Source organism: Neofelis nebulosa, chromosome 1 (assembly GCF_028018385.1).
Source record: "Neofelis nebulosa isolate mNeoNeb1 chromosome 1, mNeoNeb1.pri, whole genome shotgun sequence".
NCBI classification, from domain to species: domain Eukaryota; kingdom Metazoa; phylum Chordata; class Mammalia; order Carnivora; family Felidae; genus Neofelis; species Neofelis nebulosa.
In genome coordinates this window covers 153,151,692-153,171,687 of record NC_080782.1, presented here as the reverse complement: position 1 = coordinate 153,171,687, position 19,996 = coordinate 153,151,692, and the positions used below count along the sequence as shown (strand labels likewise).

The 19,996-nt window shown below is 49.6% G+C and overlaps 1 protein-coding gene across 6 annotated transcripts in view; it reads left to right on the top strand.

The window, feature by feature from the left end:
* Positions 1-18,002, top strand: part of ZNF496 (zinc finger protein 496) — a 36,504-nt gene extending 18,502 nt beyond the window's left edge. For 3 of the 6 annotated variants that reach the window (XM_058740834.1, XM_058740832.1, XM_058740830.1), the window contains 4 exons: positions 7,322-7,433; positions 8,062-8,169; positions 9,166-9,279; positions 14,809-18,002. In XM_058740834.1, the coding sequence (XP_058596817.1) occupies positions 7,322-7,433; positions 8,062-8,169; positions 9,166-9,279; positions 14,809-15,545 (1,071 nt within the window). In that variant the 3' untranslated portion in view covers positions 15,546-18,002. Of the gene's footprint in view, positions 1-7,300; positions 7,434-8,061; positions 8,170-9,165; positions 9,280-14,808 lie in introns of all 6 variants that reach the window. The other 3 variants (XM_058740833.1, XM_058740831.1, XM_058740829.1) reach the window with 1 other exon arrangement.
* The last annotated feature ends 1,994 nt before the right edge of the window (positions 18,003-19,996 follow it).

The window sequence follows — 19,996 nt, the reverse complement described above, 5'->3', positions numbered from 1 at the left end:
CAGCCTCATGAGGGTGTTTGTTCTCTGCCACAGGAGCAGGCTGGGGGCTGTGCTGTTTTCTGCGGTGCTGGGTAGAGGAGAACAGTGATGCCGGCTGGCTCAGCTGCTCCTTTCCTGGTCTTGTGGCTGAGACCACAAGCTTTGTTCGGGTTTGTTTTTCTCTGCACCTGGGGTGGGGAGAGGGGGGGTGTCTCTGGCTTGCCAGCTTCTCTGCGTTCACTTCAAGTTGGGATGCATGAGACATAAAGAATGAGAGAGCTCGTCATCTTGAGATTCCTCAGGGTCCACGTCAGCCTTCTTCCTCTCCCCATTCAGACTCCCATGTGTGTTTTATGCATCAGGGGGCTGGGATTTTAGCTATTCTTAGAGGCAGGAATCAGGGAAAAGTAGCTCTGTTTTTAAATTGACATATTTATGTACTCCATCCACTCTCCTTATAAAAATTGGCAGGACTGGACATCTAAGTGGGTCAGTTGGTTAAACGTCCCTCGCAATTTTGGCTCAGGTCATGACCTCATAGTTCATGGGTTCAAGCCCCACATTATACTCCGTGTTGACAGTGCACAGCCTGCTTGAGTTTTTCTCTCCCCTCCCAAAAATAAACACTAAAAAAAAAGGAGAAGAAGAATAACGAGCAAGATTTAGCACAGGAGTGTGTTACATGTTCCCAGTTCCTGTGAAGATCTTCAAATGTTTTTTTTTTTTAATTTTTTTTTTTTCAACGTTTTTTATTTATTTTTGGGACAGAGAGAGACAGAGCATGAACGGGGGAGGGGCAGAGAGAGAGGGAGACACAGAATCGGAAGCAGGCTCCAGGCTCTGAGCCATCAGCCCAGAGCCTGACGCGGGGCTCGAACTCACGGACCACGAGATCGTGACCTGGCTGAAGTCGGACGCTTAACCGACTGCGCCACCCAGGCGCCCCGAAGATCTTCAAATGTTTTGTTGAACTTGCGCCCAGAGTTACCTGTGCCAGTTTTTTCTCCCTTGCAGGGATTATGCTGTACATCCTTGCTTCTCCCTGACATGTGAGCATTTCCCCATATGAGACAGAAGTCCCCGGGGGTCCCAGGGTGGCTGTGTCAGACTGTGTCAGACTCTGTCAGCAAGTAGAGCATCACAGATCCACCACCTGGCCCTGGCACTGGGGTTTGCTTCCATGATGCTAACTTTGTCCACTGTGATTAGTTCCTATTTCCACTTGGGGTCTGTTCCCAGACACCCATCCAAGGCTAAAGTGAGCAATTTCTACATCTCCTCCACTTTTGTCTTCAGAATCTGCAGAACCAGAACCACACTGCCATCTGAGAGCTCTGATTTCTTTTTTTTTTTCTTTCAATTTTTTTTAATGTGTATTTATTTTTGAGAGAGAGAGACAGAGTGTGACTGGGGGAGGGGCAGAGAGAGAGAGAGACACAGAACCGAAGCAGGCTCCAGGCTCTGAGCTGTCAGCACAGAGCCCAATGCGGGGTTCTAACTCATAAACCGTGAGATCATGACCTGAGCCAAAGTCGGATGCTTAACCGACTGAGCCACCCAGGTGCCCCTGAGAGCTCTGATTTCTCAACTGTTTACCAACAGGGGCAGTTACCACCTTCAAGGAGAAAAAAAACCTTTTTCCTCCACTCTGTTAGGCTCAGTGCCCCCTGTACATTGAATTGACACAATGCAGAGTCACAGGATTAAAAAGATTTATTTCCTGTGCCTGTGGGTTGCCTCACAGAAATGAAATGAAAACCCCAAGAAGGCAGTCAGATCCGCAGGCTGACTGATGCACCATGTTAACCCAAGGCGGTAATTGCAGAGAAGTGACAAGACAGGAAAGGGATTGTTAGCTCAGAGCGTTGGTAAATTATGGGAAGGCAAGTATTTGGAGAGTAATGGAAAACAAGGGTTACTTGGTCAAGTGTGTTTTGTTGTCTCTGGTCTGGTAAGAGTCCAGTTCTGTCCTCTCTGGAGATTAAGAGTAATTTTGCCCTTGCGGGTGGGAGACCAGGGTGCTTTTCACAGGGAAGCTTCATGTCCTTCATTTAGGCAGATGGGGGAGAGTAGAGAGCTTTTGTTTTGTAAATGTTTATTTTGAGAGACAGAGAAAAGTATTGTGCAAGTGGGGCAGGGGCAGAGAGAGAGACAGAATTTCAAGCAGGCTCTGCACTGACAGAACACACCCTCCACAGGGCTTGAACCCACGAACCGTGAGATCATGACCTGAACTGAGGTCAAGAGTCACTCAACCAACTGAGCCACCCAGGCACCCTGAGTAGAGAACTTTCTCTGTGATCCTGTTTCTCAGTTGACTGAAAGTCCTAATGCCAAAGTGGTGTATTTGGGATGGACCTTCTAATCCCCTTTGAAACCAACATCAGATTCTGTCCTGCAAACCCATGGCTTTCTCAGCTCCATCTTCCATCCTGTGGAACTCGTCTTGGGAGGACAGGCTTCCATCATACCGACCTCTTCTGGGAGCAAAGCCACTTACAGCTTGTTCAAATGCCGCCTCTCAGACTCCTCCATAGACCTACTGATGCAGAGTGCATCGTTACTGAGATGCCTAGGTGGTTCGTAGGCATATGTGAGTTTGAGAAGCCTGTTCCAAACTCCTGATTTGACTTCACACGTTTTTGAAATACTCTATTAGTTTATTTATTTATTTTTTTAATGTTTTAATGTTTATTTTTGAGGGAGAGACAGAGCATGAGCAGGGGAGGGGCAGAGAGAGAGGGAGACACAGAATCCAAAGCAGGCTCCAGGCTCTGAGCTTACAGCACAGAGCCCGACATGGGGCTTGAACCCACAGACCATGAGATCATGACCTGAGCTGAAGTTGGACACTTAAAAACTGACTGAGTCTCCCACGCACCCCAAGTTTGGATAGTTTTTGACAAGTGTCTGCACTCACATAACTATGACCCCAGTCAACATAGAAAACATCTCCTTTCCATCAAATCCCAGAAGTTCCCCTGTGCCCATTTACAAGTCCTGCTCTCACACCCAGGCCAGCCATGATCTCCCTTTTGCCACTGTAGATGATTTTCTCTCATTCTAGAATTTTCTGTAAATGGAATCCTACAGTACGTGGTCTTTTGTGCCAGGCTTCTCTTACTCAGCCCAGTGATTTCAGCATCACTCACATGTTTATCAATTGTTCCTTTTTTATTGCTGAGTAGTATTCCATTGTACACTGACAGCTGGTTTACCCAGTCACTTGTCAACCCATATTTGGGTCCTTTCCACTTTGGCCATTATGAGTGAGACTTCTAGAACACTTATATGTCTTTTTGTGGATACAGGTTTTTATTTCTCTTGGGCGATTATCCAGAAGTGGAATTGTAGGGTAAGGATGTGATTGATTATATGAGAAATGGCTGTTTTCTGTGGTGGTTTACCACTCAACACTCCTACCTAAATGAATGAGAGTTCCTTTTGCTACACATCTTCACCATTTACTGGTATTGTCATTTTTTTTTTAAGAAAAAGTGTATATTTTGCCCATTAAAATAGGTATCTTATTATGGTTTTAATTTTCAATTCCCTGTTGACTAATGAGGTTTTTCATCTTTCCATGTGCTGTGGATCATTTCTTTTAATCTTTCGTGAAGTGCCTATTTTCCCTGCTTACTGGGTTGCTTACTGCAGTTTTTTGTTTTGTTTTAAGTAAGCTCTACACCTAATGTGGGGCTTAAACTCATGGCCCTGAGATTGCATGCATACCAACTGAACCAACCAGGCACCCTTCCCCCCCCCCCCCCCCATCTTACTGTGTTTCAAGAACTTTGTAAAATAGGAGTGCCTAGGTGGCTCAGTCAGTTGAGCATCTGATTCTTGATTTCGGCTCAGGTCATAATCCCAGGGTCATGGGATTGAGCTCTGTGTCAGGCTCTGTGCTGAGCATAGAACCTGCTTAAGATTCTCTCTCCCTCTGCCCCTCTGTCCCTCTCCCCTGCTCTCTCTCTCTCTCTCTCTCTCAAATAAAAACTAAATTTAGGGCGCCTGGGTGGCCCAGTTGTTTAAGCATCCAACTCTTGATTTCGGTTCAGGTCATGATCTCACGGCTTCATGGGTTTGAGCCCCCCATTAGGCCCTGTGCTGACAGCACAGCGCCTGCTTGGGATTCTTTCGCTCCCTCCCTAGCTGCCCTTCCCCCACTCATACTGTCTCTGTCTCTCAAAATAAATAAACTTAAAAATTTTTTTTTTAATTAAAAAGGACTTGTAAAAAAATATATATATATGTGTGTGTGTGTGTGTGTGTATATATATATATATATATATATGCTGGATAAAAGTCCTTTGATATATTATTGGAAATATTTTCTATCACTCTTCTACAGTTTGCCTTTTCAGTGTTTTGATGTCTTATGAAGATTGGACATCAGAGGTCCCATGTTTTTCTTTTGTAATATATACTTTTTATGTCCTAACGAATCTGTCTACCCCAGAGTCACACAGAATTTTCTTCTGGAAATTTTATAGTTGTGATTTTTTCCATATGGGTCTTTGATTCATTTCAAGATTTTGTTGTTTTTGTTCTTTGTTCTGGTTTTGGTTGGGGTTTTTTTTGTTTTGTGTTTTTGTCATGAGGTGTGAGGTTTTTGTGTTTTGTTCTGTTTTTTCAAACAGTTCTTTCTATACCACTAATATTACTGATTTTTTTAATGCAACACATTGGATTTTTTTTTAATTTTAAAATTAAAATAATATTAATTTTTCTTTTATAAGAGACACATATGTCCGCAATTTTAAATAAGCTGGTTAAAAAAATTAGGAAAAGGAACCATGAGAAAATAGAAAAACGTGCAAAGAAAATACACGAGGATTTCAAAGAAGACAGATGCAGATTGGCCCATAAACCCATGAGAAAAATGTTCATCGAGAAAAGGGTAGTTCCACTGCTGATTGCTCCTTGCCCACAGTGTCATTAGAACCGTAGACGTGGCCTTGCCAGGTGTTGGCAAAGGTGTGGGTGAACAGTACAGGTGTGTTGCCTGTGGAGTACAGTTGTGGGTACCCCACTGGAAGAACGATGTGGGAATATTTAATATTGGGGAAGAGGTGTGTTCATGTCGACCCTGGAGACACTTGCTCGTGGGCAGGGAGACTGATGAGGGAGTTCATTGGACCATTGCTCTTAGTAGCAAAGAATTGGGGAAAACCCGAACGTTATTGACAGAACCATACTCTGAAATAAGTCCATGTCCTAGAGCTAGCTACATACTACACGCTCAGGGCAGTCTTCAGCCACTAGGGAAAAGTGTGCAGAACGAAAGAATCCTCGCACAGTTCTCCCAAACAGCGTGTTCCATGTTGTTTCACACACATTTTTGCATATATCTCTGAGGATTCCTTAGGAAAATTTCCCAGAAGTAGAATGGGTGTGCTTCTGTTAGCATTCTCCCAAATGTCCAGAAACATGCATTTCTGCTAAGCACGTGTGAGGACCCGTTTTCCTACACCCTCCAGGACCCAGAGGAGCATAACACTTATAATCTTTTTAATCAGATTTAACCTTTGCTTGGGCAAAGAAAAACCAAGAAGTAATTGTAAACCTACGACTGTTAAATTTCACTTATATTCCTGATAATTGACCTTTAAAGAGTTTATGGGGCACCTGCATGGTTCAATCGGTTGAGCATCCGACTCTTGATTTCGGCTCAGGTAATGATCTCATGGTTCATGGGTTCAAGGCCCACATTGGGCTCCATGCTGATGGTGCAGAGCCTGCTTGGGATTCCGTCTCCCTCTCTCTGTGCCCCTTCCCTGCTCATGCTGTCGCTCTCTCAGAAATGTGTGGATAAACATTAAAAAATTAATAATGAAAGAAATACTATGAATTCTCTTTCATGTTTTTAATGTTTTATTTATTTTTGAGAGAGAGAGTGAGTATGAGCAGGGGAGGGGCAGAGAGAGAGGGAGACACAGAATCTGAAGCAGGCTCTAGGCTCTGAGCTGCCAGCACAGAGCCTGATGCAGGGCTCAAACTCACAAACGGTGAGATCATGACCTAAGCTGAAACCAAGAGTTGGATGCTTAACCGACTGAACCACCCATGTGCCCCCAAAATGAACAATGTTTACATGACATTTATTGTTACCATCCATTTGTCTTGTAACATTCACAGGAAACTTGAAACCCTCACTTCATGCTTCAGCTGGCAGAGATCTTGTAGTTCCATTTTGCAGAGGATATCTTCATTTATTTATTTTTTTAATGTTTATTGTATTTATATTTGAGAGGGAGAGAGAGTGCAAATGGGGGAGGGGCAGAGAGAGAAGGAGACACAGAATCTGAAGCAGGCTCCAGGTTCTGACCTCTCAGCACAGAGCCCAGCATGGTGCTCGAACCCACAAACTGCGAGATCACGACCTGAGCTGCAGTCGGACGCCTAACCGACTAAGCCCCCAGGTGCCCTTCTTTATTGTTATGGTATCCTGGTATTATATGCATATGCTATCACTTTTTAAATTAAAAATTGCCATGGTTCATGACTCAAAGTATAAGAAAAGTCTCCTTGTCAGGACACCTGGCTGGCTCAGTCGGTGGATCATCCAACACTTGATCTCAGCATCCTGAGTTCAAGCCCCACCTTGGGTGTGGAGCCTATGTAATTTAAAAAGACAGTAATAAATTTTTTTTTTAAGAAAGAAAGAAGGCAAAGTCTCCATGTAGCACTAACCATAGGCCCCTCTATAGCAGCAGGCAGCGTTCCAGACTTCTGGACACTTGGCACATGGGGACCATCTAGACCACCTTCCACATGGGTGCTTTTTCCATGGGTGAATCCCTTAGAGGGATTCCTTCTTGGTACAGACAGGCCCTCGTTCCTCCTCACCGGTGTGTGATGTTCCTGCTGGGAAGTAGCTTAGTTCTATGACACTGGGCACAGATGTCGGATTCTTTCACTGTCACCTGGAATCATTAATGCTGCAGTGAACAAGCTTGTACTTTGCACATATGCAGCGTAAACTCTAAAAATGCAATGTCTGCATTGGTGATTCAGTTGGACACCCCCCCGTGTACCCACCTCGGAGCTGAAGGTGTCAGGCTGCCCCAGCACTGACAAGGAAGCCAGTGAATGATCCGTGGCCATCCTGTCCCCGAGAGGCATCTGCCATTGGGATTATGCTGAACCCGATCCGTGTGAGGTCATCTCAGGCTACAGCTGGGGCAGCCTCTCTGCCTTCCCTTCCTGGGGCTCATGCAGCTGGGGTCTCGAGGGGCTCTGCCCTCCATCCCAGCTTGCTTTCCCCTGGTTCAGAGCTTCCCTGGACTCAGGCATCCTCGTTGTCCCCCTGTGGTTTCAGAACCGGGTTTCTCCTTTCAAGGATATGATCTTCTGCTTCTCCCAAGAGGACTGGTCCCTTCTAGACCCTGCGCAGACGGGCTTCTATGGAGAGTTCATCATCGGGGAGGACTGTGGGGTCTCGCTGCCTCCAAGTAAGACTTACCCCCTCTCTCCTGAGGCCAGAGACTGGGGGAGCCAGCATCTGATTGCTTTTCACCCCCAGACCTCATGGGCACTCTGCAGATTGACCATCACCCACCCTCTGTCTGCTACATGTAGATCAGGCTCGCCTGGCTGTTTCATACAAAACCAAATGCAACATGTTTCCTGTGCGTCTGGTTTTCTGCCATTTTTTTTTTTTTTAGCGTTTGTTTATTTTTGAGAGAGCAAGAGAGACTGAGCATGAGTGGGGGAGGGGCAGAGAGAGAGGGAGACACACAAAGCAGGCTCCAGGCTCTGAGCTGTCAGCACAGGGCCCAATGCGGGGTTCGAACTCACAAGCCGTGAGATCATGACCTGAGCCACGCAGGCACCCCTGGTTTTCTGTCATTCTTCTATGGCTCTCTTCATGTCTGATTTCCTGACAGCCCCAGAGGATATGCGCTCATCCCAAAGCTCTTCCTTTCATGTGCTCCTTGTCCTGCTCCCTCCCTGTGTGCCCATGGCCCCTCATGGCCCCTGCGGGTGCGTCTGCCCTGATGCGGAGTTCCCCCCCTCCATCTGGCCTGGGCTCCTGTGCAGACACCTCAGTGACAACTGTGTCCTCCTCTCCACGAACAGGTGACCCGGGCACCCAGCTGCATCTCTCCCAGGGAGAGGAGAACGAGCCCCGGGTTCCAGAGTTGCAGGACCTGCAAGGGAAGGACGTGCCCCAGGTTTCTTACTTGGGTGAGTGATGGTTGCAGAGCTGGGGGGAGTTTGCTGCTGGCCAGGGCAGGCCAGCCTCTCCAGCCTCCCTCTGCAGCTCAGTGTCCCTCCCCCTCCCCCCCATCCCACACTCTGTCTTGCTGGAACATGCCTGGCCTCTTCCCTGACTCTTCCAGAAACACTGTGAGGTTTCAGTTCTGTTGGGTGTGGGGATCACTCTGCCCTCAGCCAGAGTCCAGGGTGTGACAGAAGTCTTTCTTCTCACTGTAAGCAGTGCTGGTTTGTGCCGAACAGGTGCCCCCCTGCCCCCAACTCCCACATGTGAGGTCAGGTACTCTCCAGAACTGAGGCCGGGGAGGAGGAGGAGGAGGAGGAGGCCATAGCTTCTCCTGGCCAGGCACCAGGCATAGCACCTCTGGATGCCTGGCCAGTCTGGTTTATGTGAGGAAACCAAGGCACAGAGAGGTGCTGGGGCTTAGTGGACAGCAGCACAGCTCAGCAGCATTTTCCCACAACCTCCCTGCCCTGGGGCAGTCCATGTCACCAGAACTCCGTGCCCCGATGCCATGAGATGTCCACCCCTTCAGGGAGACACGCTTTGCACAGTATGGGCAGCAGCTCCACACCTCGGCCCCTCTGGGACCTGAAGCTGGCAAATCAGACCAGGCTGTGGCTCACCACCCCCAGCTGGGACGAGGTGCAGACTCTCCGGCACATGGAGGCGGCGGCCCCTGTGCTCCCTCTGCCCCGGCTGGGTCTGTATCCGTGGGTGCAGGGCCCCATGCTGAAGCCTGCACAAACCCCACCACAGAGTGGCGGTGAGCACAGGGATGCCCTCAGGACCAGACGGCATCCACATCCACACGGATTCTGTCTGGTGTCAGAGCCCATGTTCCTGCTGCTGGCCATTCTGCCTTAGCAAGCGGCTGCCCAGGGCTGCTCCCAGATCACAGCAGGGCATATGTGAGGCTGGCAACTGCAGGGCAAATCATTTTCTCCATTTTCTTCTCTGGAAAGACTTCCCAGGTCTCCAGCCATTCCAGGTGGAAGAGAGAAGGAAACGGGATGAGCTGCAGGTGCCCGAGTTCCAGACCTGCCAGCAGACGGCACTCACCCAGAGCACCTGCCCAGGTAAAGGGGGTGGGGAGACTGGGGGGCGGTGTGCAGTGTGTATGCGAGCAACAATGTACATGGTAGGGGGTGTAGCATGGTGTGTGCTGGTGTGTAGTGTGGTGCGCGTGAGCACATGTCTACCTGCCTGTGTGCTGTGTGGTGGGGTCCATGTGTGCGTGCCTGTGCACTTGGTATCCGGTGTGAGGCATGCGAAAGTGCACGCGTGTGTAGTGTCCAGTGTGGTGCGTGTGTGCGGCTGGGAGGTAGGGTGGGGTCAGGAACTGGACTCTTCAGGATCCCTACCAGCTGCAGCTGCTTGGGCTGGTTCTGTTCTGCCTGGATCCCTCAGGTTTGGAGAAACTCCCTTCCTTGCCCTCCCTCTGCGGGTTGAAGCAGGGCTATGATGTAGGGTCAGAGTCCCCAATCTGAGTCCAGGAATTAAGACCAGGTCTGGGATGGCCGAGTTGAGGGGCCCTCTGGACAAGGAGGCAGAGCCTCACAGGAGTGGCCAGCATGCACTCTGAGCTGTGATGGTGAAAGTCACCACCTGCAGAAGCAAGGACTAAAATACAGCCAGCCTTATTGGTCTCGGGATTCAGACCTTCTTCCAAACATCAAACCCAAGCTCTGGTTCTCCCTAGAGCCCACTGGGTCATGGAGATTTCCCTCAGTTAGGAAGACGGGCTAACGCATGATCTCTTTGACCCGTGGTGGCATTTGGAGGCAAGACTTGCGTGGGATTGTGGTATTTCCATGCAGCTTCATGCAGGGCCCACAGTCATTTATGTGTGTGTTTGTGTAAATCTGTGTGCTGAGGGTGATCGTTCATGCAGGCTTCAGCAATACCCCCAGAGGCATGTTGGGTCCTTGCTGGCACCTCCCTGCCCACAGTGTGTCTCACCCCCACCGGCGTCATTTCACAAGGGGGATGGATGTTCACCAACATGGAGTGCTCTCACCTCCACTCCCCTTCCTGGGTCCTGACACAGAGTCTCTTCTGAAATGGCACAATCCAAGGTTGCCATCTGAGATTGGGGAGGTGCTGGATTCCCAGGAACAGGCACTGGTTTTGTTTTGGTGGCCCATGCTGTGTGACATCAGGGGAAGGGTCTGTACCTGCACAGCCGTGCCCACGCAAGATGCTACGGGCCCGTCCATTCGTGCCAATCACCAGTGCGTCTCAGTGCTGCGTGGAGATGGAACATGTCTTTTTGCTTCCCACGTTTCCTCTGTGTGTCAACTAGTTAATATTCGTTCATCCTTGTTTTTGTTGGCTTTTCCTTGTTCACATTTGGTGAGCTCTGTTTAGGGCCCAAGTGCAGCACTACTGTAAGTTCTCAACGAGATTGTGTGCACTGGGTCCTTCTGGCACCTTCCAAGATGCATACTGTCTTAGCACAGGCTGATTCTGCAAGACAGTGTAGATGGGGCACCTTAGACGAAAGGGATTTATTTCTCACAGTCTGGAGGTGGGGGGAGTCTGAGATGGCAGTGCTAGCACATCCTATAAGTAGTTAGGACTCTTCCTGGCTTGTAGACGCTTGCCTTCTCCCTGTGTGCTCTTGGAAGGAGACAGCATGGATCTGTCCTGTCTCTTCCTCTTCTTGTAAGGGCTCTCATCCCAACGCAAGGGTCCCAATACCATTAGGTCCCACTGTCTAAACCTAGCCACCACCACCCCCCACCCCCCACAAAGGCCGCACTGCCTAACGCAGGCTCGAAAGTATGAGTACTGGGGGAGACAGATATCTAGCCCGTAAGAGGTACTGTGATGTCTCTGTTGTGCATCTGGGGCACGTGGTCCAAAGTCAGGGGCCCAGGAACACCCTGCACTGCAGATATGAAGCCATGTGGTCAGATGCACAACATCTGGGCTATGCCCTTCACATTACCAAGCTGGTGTTCTCTGAGAGAATTTCATAGAAACTCAACATTAAGGGCCTCTTACATATATGCACACGATTCTTCCCACTTTTTTTAAACTTTCTAGGTCTTTCAGCCTGTGATTCTTATTCTGCATTTTAAAAATGTAAATTTATTCATCGTCTCCTGTTTGGTTTTTTGTCTTGTAAGTAAGCCTCCCCATTCTAACATTCTACGAATATATTTTTTATAATGCCTTTATTTTTTTTTATTTACTTTCAGTCCACGCTGCCCCTCAGCCCCTCTGGCTCTTGGGGGTCTGTTCATTTCTAGTGCACAGAGTGCTCTTCAGGACATGTCAGCTACGAGCCAAGGCATGTGCCTCTGCTCCCGGCTCACACGCCGGTCTGGTCATTTCCTGCCTGCAGCACAGCCTGGCCACAGCTCTCCTGAAACCCAGGGCTGCTTTCTCCCTCTGCTTTAAATTTTTCACCTGCCAAACGGCGTAATCATCATAGTTGCCAGGTGGGGTTACTATGGTTCTTTTTCCTTTTTTTAATGTTTATTTATTTATTTTGAGAGACAGAGAATCCCAAGCAGGCTCCACACTGTCAGCACAGAGCCCAGCATGGGGCTTGAACCCACAAACCATGAGATCATGACCTGAACTGAATTCAAGAGTCTGGACACCTAAAGGACTGAGCCCCTCTCCCCCCCGGGTGCCCTCAGATGGACTCGTTGTTGAGGATTAAATAGTTCATGTAAAAGCACGTAGATAGATCAGTAATTCTTGCCTGTTACCCCACCGTTACCCTACTACTCAGTTCAGCGCCCCTGCGTCCGCCCCCACACACCTTGTTACTCATCAGTGCTGAGCCAAGAGCCCCCTGTTACTCTCTTCCTGCTGCTCTGGGCACACCTTGGAGTCTCATGTTACCTACTAGGGATTCTTCACATTGTTGTATTGATGACACACAACAGCATTACTGTTGATTTCTTCCTCCCTCTTCAGAAGCTCCACGTCTATTTTTGTTAACTTTCTGATCTGAGTGGATGTCCTCCCATGTGCATTCTATTAGTCTCGGAGGGCTGCGATACCAAGATACCACAGACCGGGAGGCTCAAACAAGGGTGGATTTTCTCAGCATTCTGGAGGCCGCACAGCTAGGATGAAGGTGGCCGCATGGTGGGCTTCTGAGCCCCCCTCCCCCTTCTTGGCTTGTGGATGGCGGTCTCCCTGTGTCTTCTCGCAATCCATCTCTGAGTGTCTGTGCCCCAATCTTCTTACAAGGACACCTGGTGGAGCAGGTCCTGCCCTAATGACCTCATTTTAACTTAATTCCCTCTTGAAATGCCTTATTTCCAAATATGCTCATATTCGGAGGTACTGGGGTTAGGACTTGGATCTATGGGTTTTTGAGGGGCTGCAGTTCAGCTCATTCCACCCTCGTGTCCTGCAAAGTCCATGTTCTCTTCCCATGCAAAGTGTATTCACCCTCTCTGGACATCCCTTAATCTCTTCCAGCACCAGCTCTGCATCCGTAACCTTATCTGAATGTCCTGTAGATCAGGTAGAGGTGAGACCCAAGGCATATCCTCTCTGGCTGTGAATCTGTGAAACCACATGTCCAGTGCTGTACTTCTCAAAGTGCAGTCCTCAGGCTGGCACAGGATAGACCTTTTCATCCCAAAAGGGGAAAATTGGGAAGAAGAAGAAAGGTTCCCAAGCACGTTTGAGGCCCAGTAGGGCAAATTCCATTAGAACTTAAGGCTTGGGGTGCCTGGGTGGCTCAGTTGGTTAAGGGTCCGACTTCGGCTCAAATCATGATCTCATGGTTCATGAGTTTGAGCCCCACGCCGGGCTCTGTATCGACAGCTCAGAGCCTGGAGCCTGCTTCAGATTCTGTGCCTCCCACTCTCTGCCCCTCCCCTGCTTGCACTCTGTCTCTCTTTCAAAAATAAACATTAAAAACTTAAAAAAAAAAAAAGGTTTGGGGCACCTGGGTGGCTCAGTGTGTTAAATGTCTGACTCTTTATATTGGCTCAGGTCGTGATCTCATGGTCATGAGTTTGAGCACCAAGTTGGGTTCTGTGCTGACTCAGCACAGAACCCTCTTGGGATTCTCTCTCTCTCTGCCCCTCCCCTGCTCATGTGCACACTCATTCGTTCTCTCTCTCTCTCAAAAATAAATGAACTTGAACTTAAGGCTTGGGATCAATCTCTGGCCAGCACTGTGATCGCCCTTGGGCCCCAGGCCGCTGTAGCATCCTGTCTACCTGGGGACGGCCATTGGAACCAGCCCTCTTTCATCAAGGCTGACTCCCATGTGTCTCCAGATAGCTCTGCTGGCCTACTCTGTGGAATCCCAGGAGTCTGACGACCTTCCTAAGGTCTCTTGCTTTTTAGTCGGAGTTGGCAGCGTCCCTGCTCACAGTGCAGTTCACAGGCATTCAGGTCACCAGACCAGAGGGTCCTCCACAGCTCTTCCCTGGATTGCCTCCCCTCCGTGGGTTACACCCAGAATCCCTTTACCAAATGGTTATCCGGCCACTTGGGCATTCTCTCCAGAGCATACTTTGTAATTTTTTCAGTGTGGATAAAAGTGGGAATTTTCCAGGTTCTCAAGTCTTTATTCCCCAGTCTCATGTTGTGCTGTGTCCCCTTACCCTAGTCCCCTTAGGAACAAGTGCTTCATGGCCCTGCTGCTGCCTGGTGTCTGCCCCATGCTCTGTGGCTTCTGGGTCCTGCTGCCCTGCTTCTGTCTCTCCAGCTCCACCCACCCTCAGGTTCCCTAACCTCACAGAATGCTCCTTCCTCCAGAGACTAAATCCAGAATCAGCATATTTCTGCTAACATCTCAATTCCTGCTAAGACCTCAAGGGGGTCTCGCAGCACTCCCCGCCTCCCCACCTCAGTCCCACATCTCACACAGTGAGGAAACAGACCAGATGGGGAGCTACGTGGTGGGCCTGGGGCTACGACTTCACCCCACTCCCCACCCATCTTCCAACATCACAGACTCAGGATTCATAGAGTCTGCCCACTGCAGTCTAGAGTATAAAGTACAGAGCAGCTCTACCCATCACCACTGGGGGCGGCTGGCAGGTGTCAGAGGTGACACTGAGGAAAAGCTGACCTGGGTGTAGGGTACTGTTGAACAGCCCTGAGGTCAGCACAACGAGCCTGACTCCCCTTCAACCCTGAGCCCAGAGTGTGTCACCCAAGTTTGCGTGTGTATATAATTTGGCAAATAATACATGAGTGATTTATGTCCAGGAACAAACAGGGCTGTTTATGTCACAAGTGCCACAGAGCCCCTGGAGCTTGTCAGTGCTCAGCACATGGTAGCTGGTACCTTCCTGGCACTGCCTTTCTAGAATATGGTGTCTTTCTCTTTCCTGACAGCTTTAACGTGCCCTATGACATTAGGTAAGTGGTGTTAACTGATGTGTAAATGGCCAAGACTTCATACTGACAAATACAAAGTCCTTAGAGCTTGTAGGGGTCTCTGCCTAGAAAAGGAGGAAGGAAAGGATTGTGTGATGGGGCCTTAAGGGATCAGGACAGGGAAGGGGAAGAGAATCTACTCTGAACCTCCCTGGGGAGCCTTTGCAGGGGCAGAGCTGTGGCATGGGCAGCAGCACTGATTGAACTTATTGAACTTCCGCGTGGCTTCCCTGTAGCCGGAGGGGATGCGCTGACCCCCGAGAACGGCCTGGACGAGGAGGTGACCATCGAGATCGTCCTGTCCAGCTCTGGAGACGAGGACTCCCAGCTCGGCCCTTACTGCACTGATGAGCCGCGGGGCCCGGCCGAGAAGCCGCGCAGCCTCCCCACCTCCCACCGCAGCGGCGCAGAGCCCGGGGACGAGGTGCAGACGTCATCCAAAAAGTCCTACATCTGCCCCAACTGCGGGAAGATCTTCCGCTGGAGAGTCAACTTCATCCGGCACCTGCGCAGCCGCAGGGAGCAGAAGCCGCACGAGTGCTCGGTGTGCGGGGAGCTGTTCAGCGACAGCGAGGACCTGGACGGGCACCTGGAGAGCCACGAGGCGCAGAAGCCCTACCGCTGCGGCGCCTGCGGGAAGAGCTTCCGCCTCAACTCGCACCTGCTGTCGCACAGGCGGATACACCTGCCGACGGGTGGACTGGAGCCCGTGGCGAAGACCGAGCCGAACGCGGCGGGGGCCGTGGGCGGGGGCCCGGACGGCCTGCTAGCCTTCCAGTGCTGCGACTGCGGGCGGGCGTTCCAGCGGCCGGAACACCTGGCGCGGCACCGCAGCAGCGCGCACCTGCGGGGCACGGCGCAGCCCTTCCAGTGCCGCTACTGCGTCAAGAGCTTCTCTCAGAACTGCGACCTGCTTCGCCACCAGCGCCTGCACTTGAAGCGCCGCTCCAAGCAGGCCCTCAACTCCTACTGAGGCGGCCCGGCCTGGCCCCTCCCGCGGTGCACCTGCCCGGGACAGAAGCTCCGTCCTCCCACTCTTCGCTCTCAGGTAGAAATGAGATAGTGGCCGACTGAGCATGCGCTCTGTCTCGGCCGTGCCAAAAAGCAGGGAGGGCACGTCTCCACCAGCTGTGACTCTTCATCTCTGCAGGTCCTAGAGAACAGTCACTCCAGAGCTTCCCTGGCAGGGAGGGATGGGACCACCCCCCGGGGTCTGGCCCTTGCCAGCCAGTGTCAAGTACACTCCCTTTCCCTGTACTGAGGTCTGGGGGGTACCTGCACTGCTGTCTGGCAGCAAGAAGCTTGGGGTGTGCTGATGGGCTGAGGGTGGCAATAAGGCAGGGCCTGTGGGCCTGTGACCACAGGGCCAAACACACCAGGCCACATCCTGTCATCAGAAGGCTGAGTCTCCATCACCTCTTGGCCCATAGAAACAACCTACTGCTATCAGGCAGCCCTTTTCAGGCTCAAACCGTGCTGGGGGGCTTTATAGCTCCTGCAGAAGGGAAACTCCTACCCTTTTATTTGTGATGGTGTCTGCTTATTAGGGAACAGGAGCTTATCTAAGGCAAAGCCCCATTTTAAACTGTAGCACACCCGCCCCTAAATGCTGTTTCCTTGTACCCTTGAAGGGTCTCCATAGGTGGTTTTGGGTGGACGTGCAGTCCATCAAGTCCAAGAAGGGGGGGACGCTCAGCCCCCAGTGAGGGTGTCCTGTTGTGTTTGTCTGGGTGAGCTGAGCCGGGAAAACAGAACCTCACGTGAAGTCATGCTCATGCTCTGCGTATGTGACTTAGTGTGCTGGTTGTGGTCGTTTGCAAGGGCTCCTGCAGAAACCAGATGCCTTAAACAACAAAGGCATCATCTCAGTTCTGAAGGCACAAGTCCAAGATCAGGGTGGCCGCTCCCAGGGGAGGGTTTATTTCATGCGTCGCCTGTCGCCTGTCCCCGCACCCCAGGGCTTGCTGGCAATTGTTGGTACTGCATGGCTTCCAGAAGCATCACCCCAGCTCTGCTGTATTCTCACATGGTGCTCTGTGTGTGTGTCTGTCCCTTTCTGGAAGGACTGCATCCATATCTAAGGTCTGCCCGTCCTACTCCCGTAGACTCCCGTCTTAACTAATTACACCTGCCGTGGCCTCAGTTCCAAAGAAGGTCACACTCCAGTGTGCCAGGGTTAGAGTTGTGGGGGTTGGGGACACAGTTCAGCCCACAATACCACATGGTCATGTAATGGTCTCATCCCCAATCCACACAAGAACCAATACAAACACTGTAGCTAGCTCTTCCTTCAACCGGAAGCACGATTCAGACCCAAGCTGCTGCTTTCAGGGCAGGGTGTCCTCTGCACAAGAGCCTTCAAAGTTTGTAGCCTGGCATTCTGGATGGGGAGTGGAATCTCAGTCATGGATGGCTGTGGTCTTAATGCTTCTGGGAGAACTGACCATGTCCACTAGGCCCAGTGACGAGAAGGCCTGGGGACTGGTGAGCAGCTGTGGCCAGTTGTAAAAGCCAGCAACCGGTCAGGTGTTCTGTATTATTTATACACCTGCCAGTGTCTCCTTGTCATTCACTTCATTGTCCTGTCAAGACACCACTCCCCCAGACCCAATGAGAGAGTCCCAAGGTCCTACAGTTAAATGATGGCTGTGCCTGTGTAAGGGCAGCTTCATACCCAGGAACAGTAAGTGTCATAAAACCATTTGGTCGTACCCTCGGTAATAAATAAACTATTGGGGCTCTTTGTTTCAGAAGAATTTGCCTCTTGTATCAATCTGCCAGGAAACGGGGGAAATAAACCCCCCAGATCTTTTAAGGCTAATAAGAAAGTGGAAAATTCCAAATAGAAGCCAGACGCTGTGCACATTTGTCTCGTCCAGCTGTGCTTTTGCCCAAAGGTCCATTGGTGAGTGTATTAACCCACCCACTTAAGACACGTCTACAAGGAGCATTGCTTCACTTACCTGGTGTATTTTACATGTGAAATCTGATTGTAAGTAAGGAACAAGTGGAATGTAACAGAACTGAAACCTAAAGAGAGGCTGTGTGTTTCTTGAGTATCAATCAGACATCGTGAGGCAGCCTCTGATTCCCTGACCCAAAGCTGACCAAGGCGCCCAGCAAACCAGGAGTTGACATTGCTCCTGGGAACCGTCATGGGTGATGTAGCTCAAATCCCAGGTTCATCTGTGCAGAAGAAGCCAGGGCTGCCTGCATTGTGGAAAGCTGCAGGTAATAGGAGGGCTGGCCCACTTGGTTCCTCCCTCCCTCTGTGGGCACTGGGCAGGCAGGTGAGGGGTCTCTACCTGGCCATGGAGGTTCAGAAGACGAGACTTCTCGTCTGAGAAGCATCTGCCCTCTCTGTTCCTCTGATCCCTTGGCATTGTTCCCACAAACTGAACAGGTGCATAATAAAAACTCACTGAATTAATATTCGTGTTAGACTTTTAATTTTAGTTAAAGTAAAATGCACAGCTGAGAGAGATGGTCAGTCAACAGGCCAGAACAGTAGGGCTTCAGGTATAATGATCTTGAAAATGTTCCTTCTGGACATCAGACATCCCCATGTGAAACCTTTATGTCTCAGTTTCCGTCACCTGATCTGAGCCTTCTCTGGAAGAGAAAGGAAGTCACTCTCTCTACACCAAGGGTAAGTTGCACTCCTGGTTACACCATAGCTATTTCACTGAACTTTGGCCATTTTTTAGTGCATCCTTTGTCTCCTGAACTCTTGCCATTCCTAAGTCACGCTGTAACACTGATGGGAGAGAAGGCGCAAGTCCACACCTGACTTGGACTTGGACGTTGGTCCAAGTTGCTCTTCTTCCCTGAGATGGTTTCCTTCCTCCACCAAAAGCAGAATTTGGACCATGCACAAGCTCTTCTATTTGCAGTGTAATGTAGGGGATTGGATGACCCCCAATCCTCTCAAGCCCAGGCACGTTGTCTTTTGGCAACAAAAGTTGATCCTGTTTTGTCTTAAAAGTGATGGTGCGGCCCACTGGTGCTCCTTGCATCAAGACTACATGTTAAGACATGTGCTCAAGAAGGCAGGCTGGCCAGGAAAGGAGTACTGGGGAGTCTTCGTGATGCCACATTGCACAAAGCTCTCTACCAAGTAGCAGAGTCACAGGAAAGGTAGGAGATTCAGGGAGAGTCCGAGATTGTCTAGCACCTCATTCTGAAGCAGATAAGGTACAGAAGCTTTTAGGACATGAAATAAGTTAGGCCAAAGTTCATCTATTTGACTCAGTTTCCTATTCCCAGGCAACAGGTCTTCCAACACATTTTCAAGTCACAGTTTATCCACAAAACCCTTGGAAACGAGACCTTCAGCATATCCCCAAGCACAGGAACACATTATTAAAAGTCTCAAGGGATAGAAATAGTAGGAAGGAGATAAAAAAGGAGTTTGCCTCATGGAGAGCCAGCAAGTAGAGCATTAGAATGTGAGACTCATAAACGCCCTGGTCAGGGTTCTGATAGCAAGACCCCAGTGGCTGATACATAGTGCAGGACCATTTGGGCCAGTGGTCACATCTGAATGCTCTTCCTGGGACTCCCTGTACCTAAAGTAGCCACAAGATTCACCCTCACTAACCAGCGAGGCTCCATAGGTTTCCTTTTTTTTTTTTTTTTAAGCTTTTATTTAAATTTGTTAGATAACATAGTGTAATATTAGTTTCAGGTGTAGAATTTAGTGATTCAATACCTAATATACAACACCTGGTGCTTACTACAAGTGCTCTCCTTAATTCCCATCCCCTATTTAAGCTATCTCCCACCAGCCTCCCATCTGGTAACCATCAAGTTGCTCTCCATTGTTAAGAGTCTGTTTCTTGGTTTGCCTCTCTTTTTTCCATGTTTGTTTCTTAAGTTCCACATAAGAGTGAAATCATATGGTACTTTTCTCTGACTGACTTATTTCACTTAGTATAATACTCTAGCTCCATCCACATTGTTGCAAATGGCAGGGTTTTCTTTTATGGATGAGTAATAATCCATGTATATATATACACACATCTTTATCCAGGCATTTGGGTTCTTTCCATACCTTGGCTATTGTCGATAGCACTGCTGTAAACATTGGGCATGTGTCCCTTCGAATCAGCATTTTTGTATCCTTTGGGTAAATATCTAGCAGTGCAATTGCTGGATGTTAGGGTAGCTCTATTTTTAACTTTTTGGGGAAACTCCATACTGTTTTCTAGAGTGGCTGTGCCAGTTTACATTCCCACCAGCAGTGCAAGAGGGTTCCCCTTTCTGTGCATCCTTGCCAACACCTATTTCTTGAGTTGTTAATTTTGAGGCTCCATAGGTTTCACTGTTAGGAGTGAAATCCCAAGTTAGAGTAAGTAGTCTTGGGAGAAAGAACGGTCATTCAGGATTCCTGAGAATCTGGTATAAGCAAGATAACAACAAACT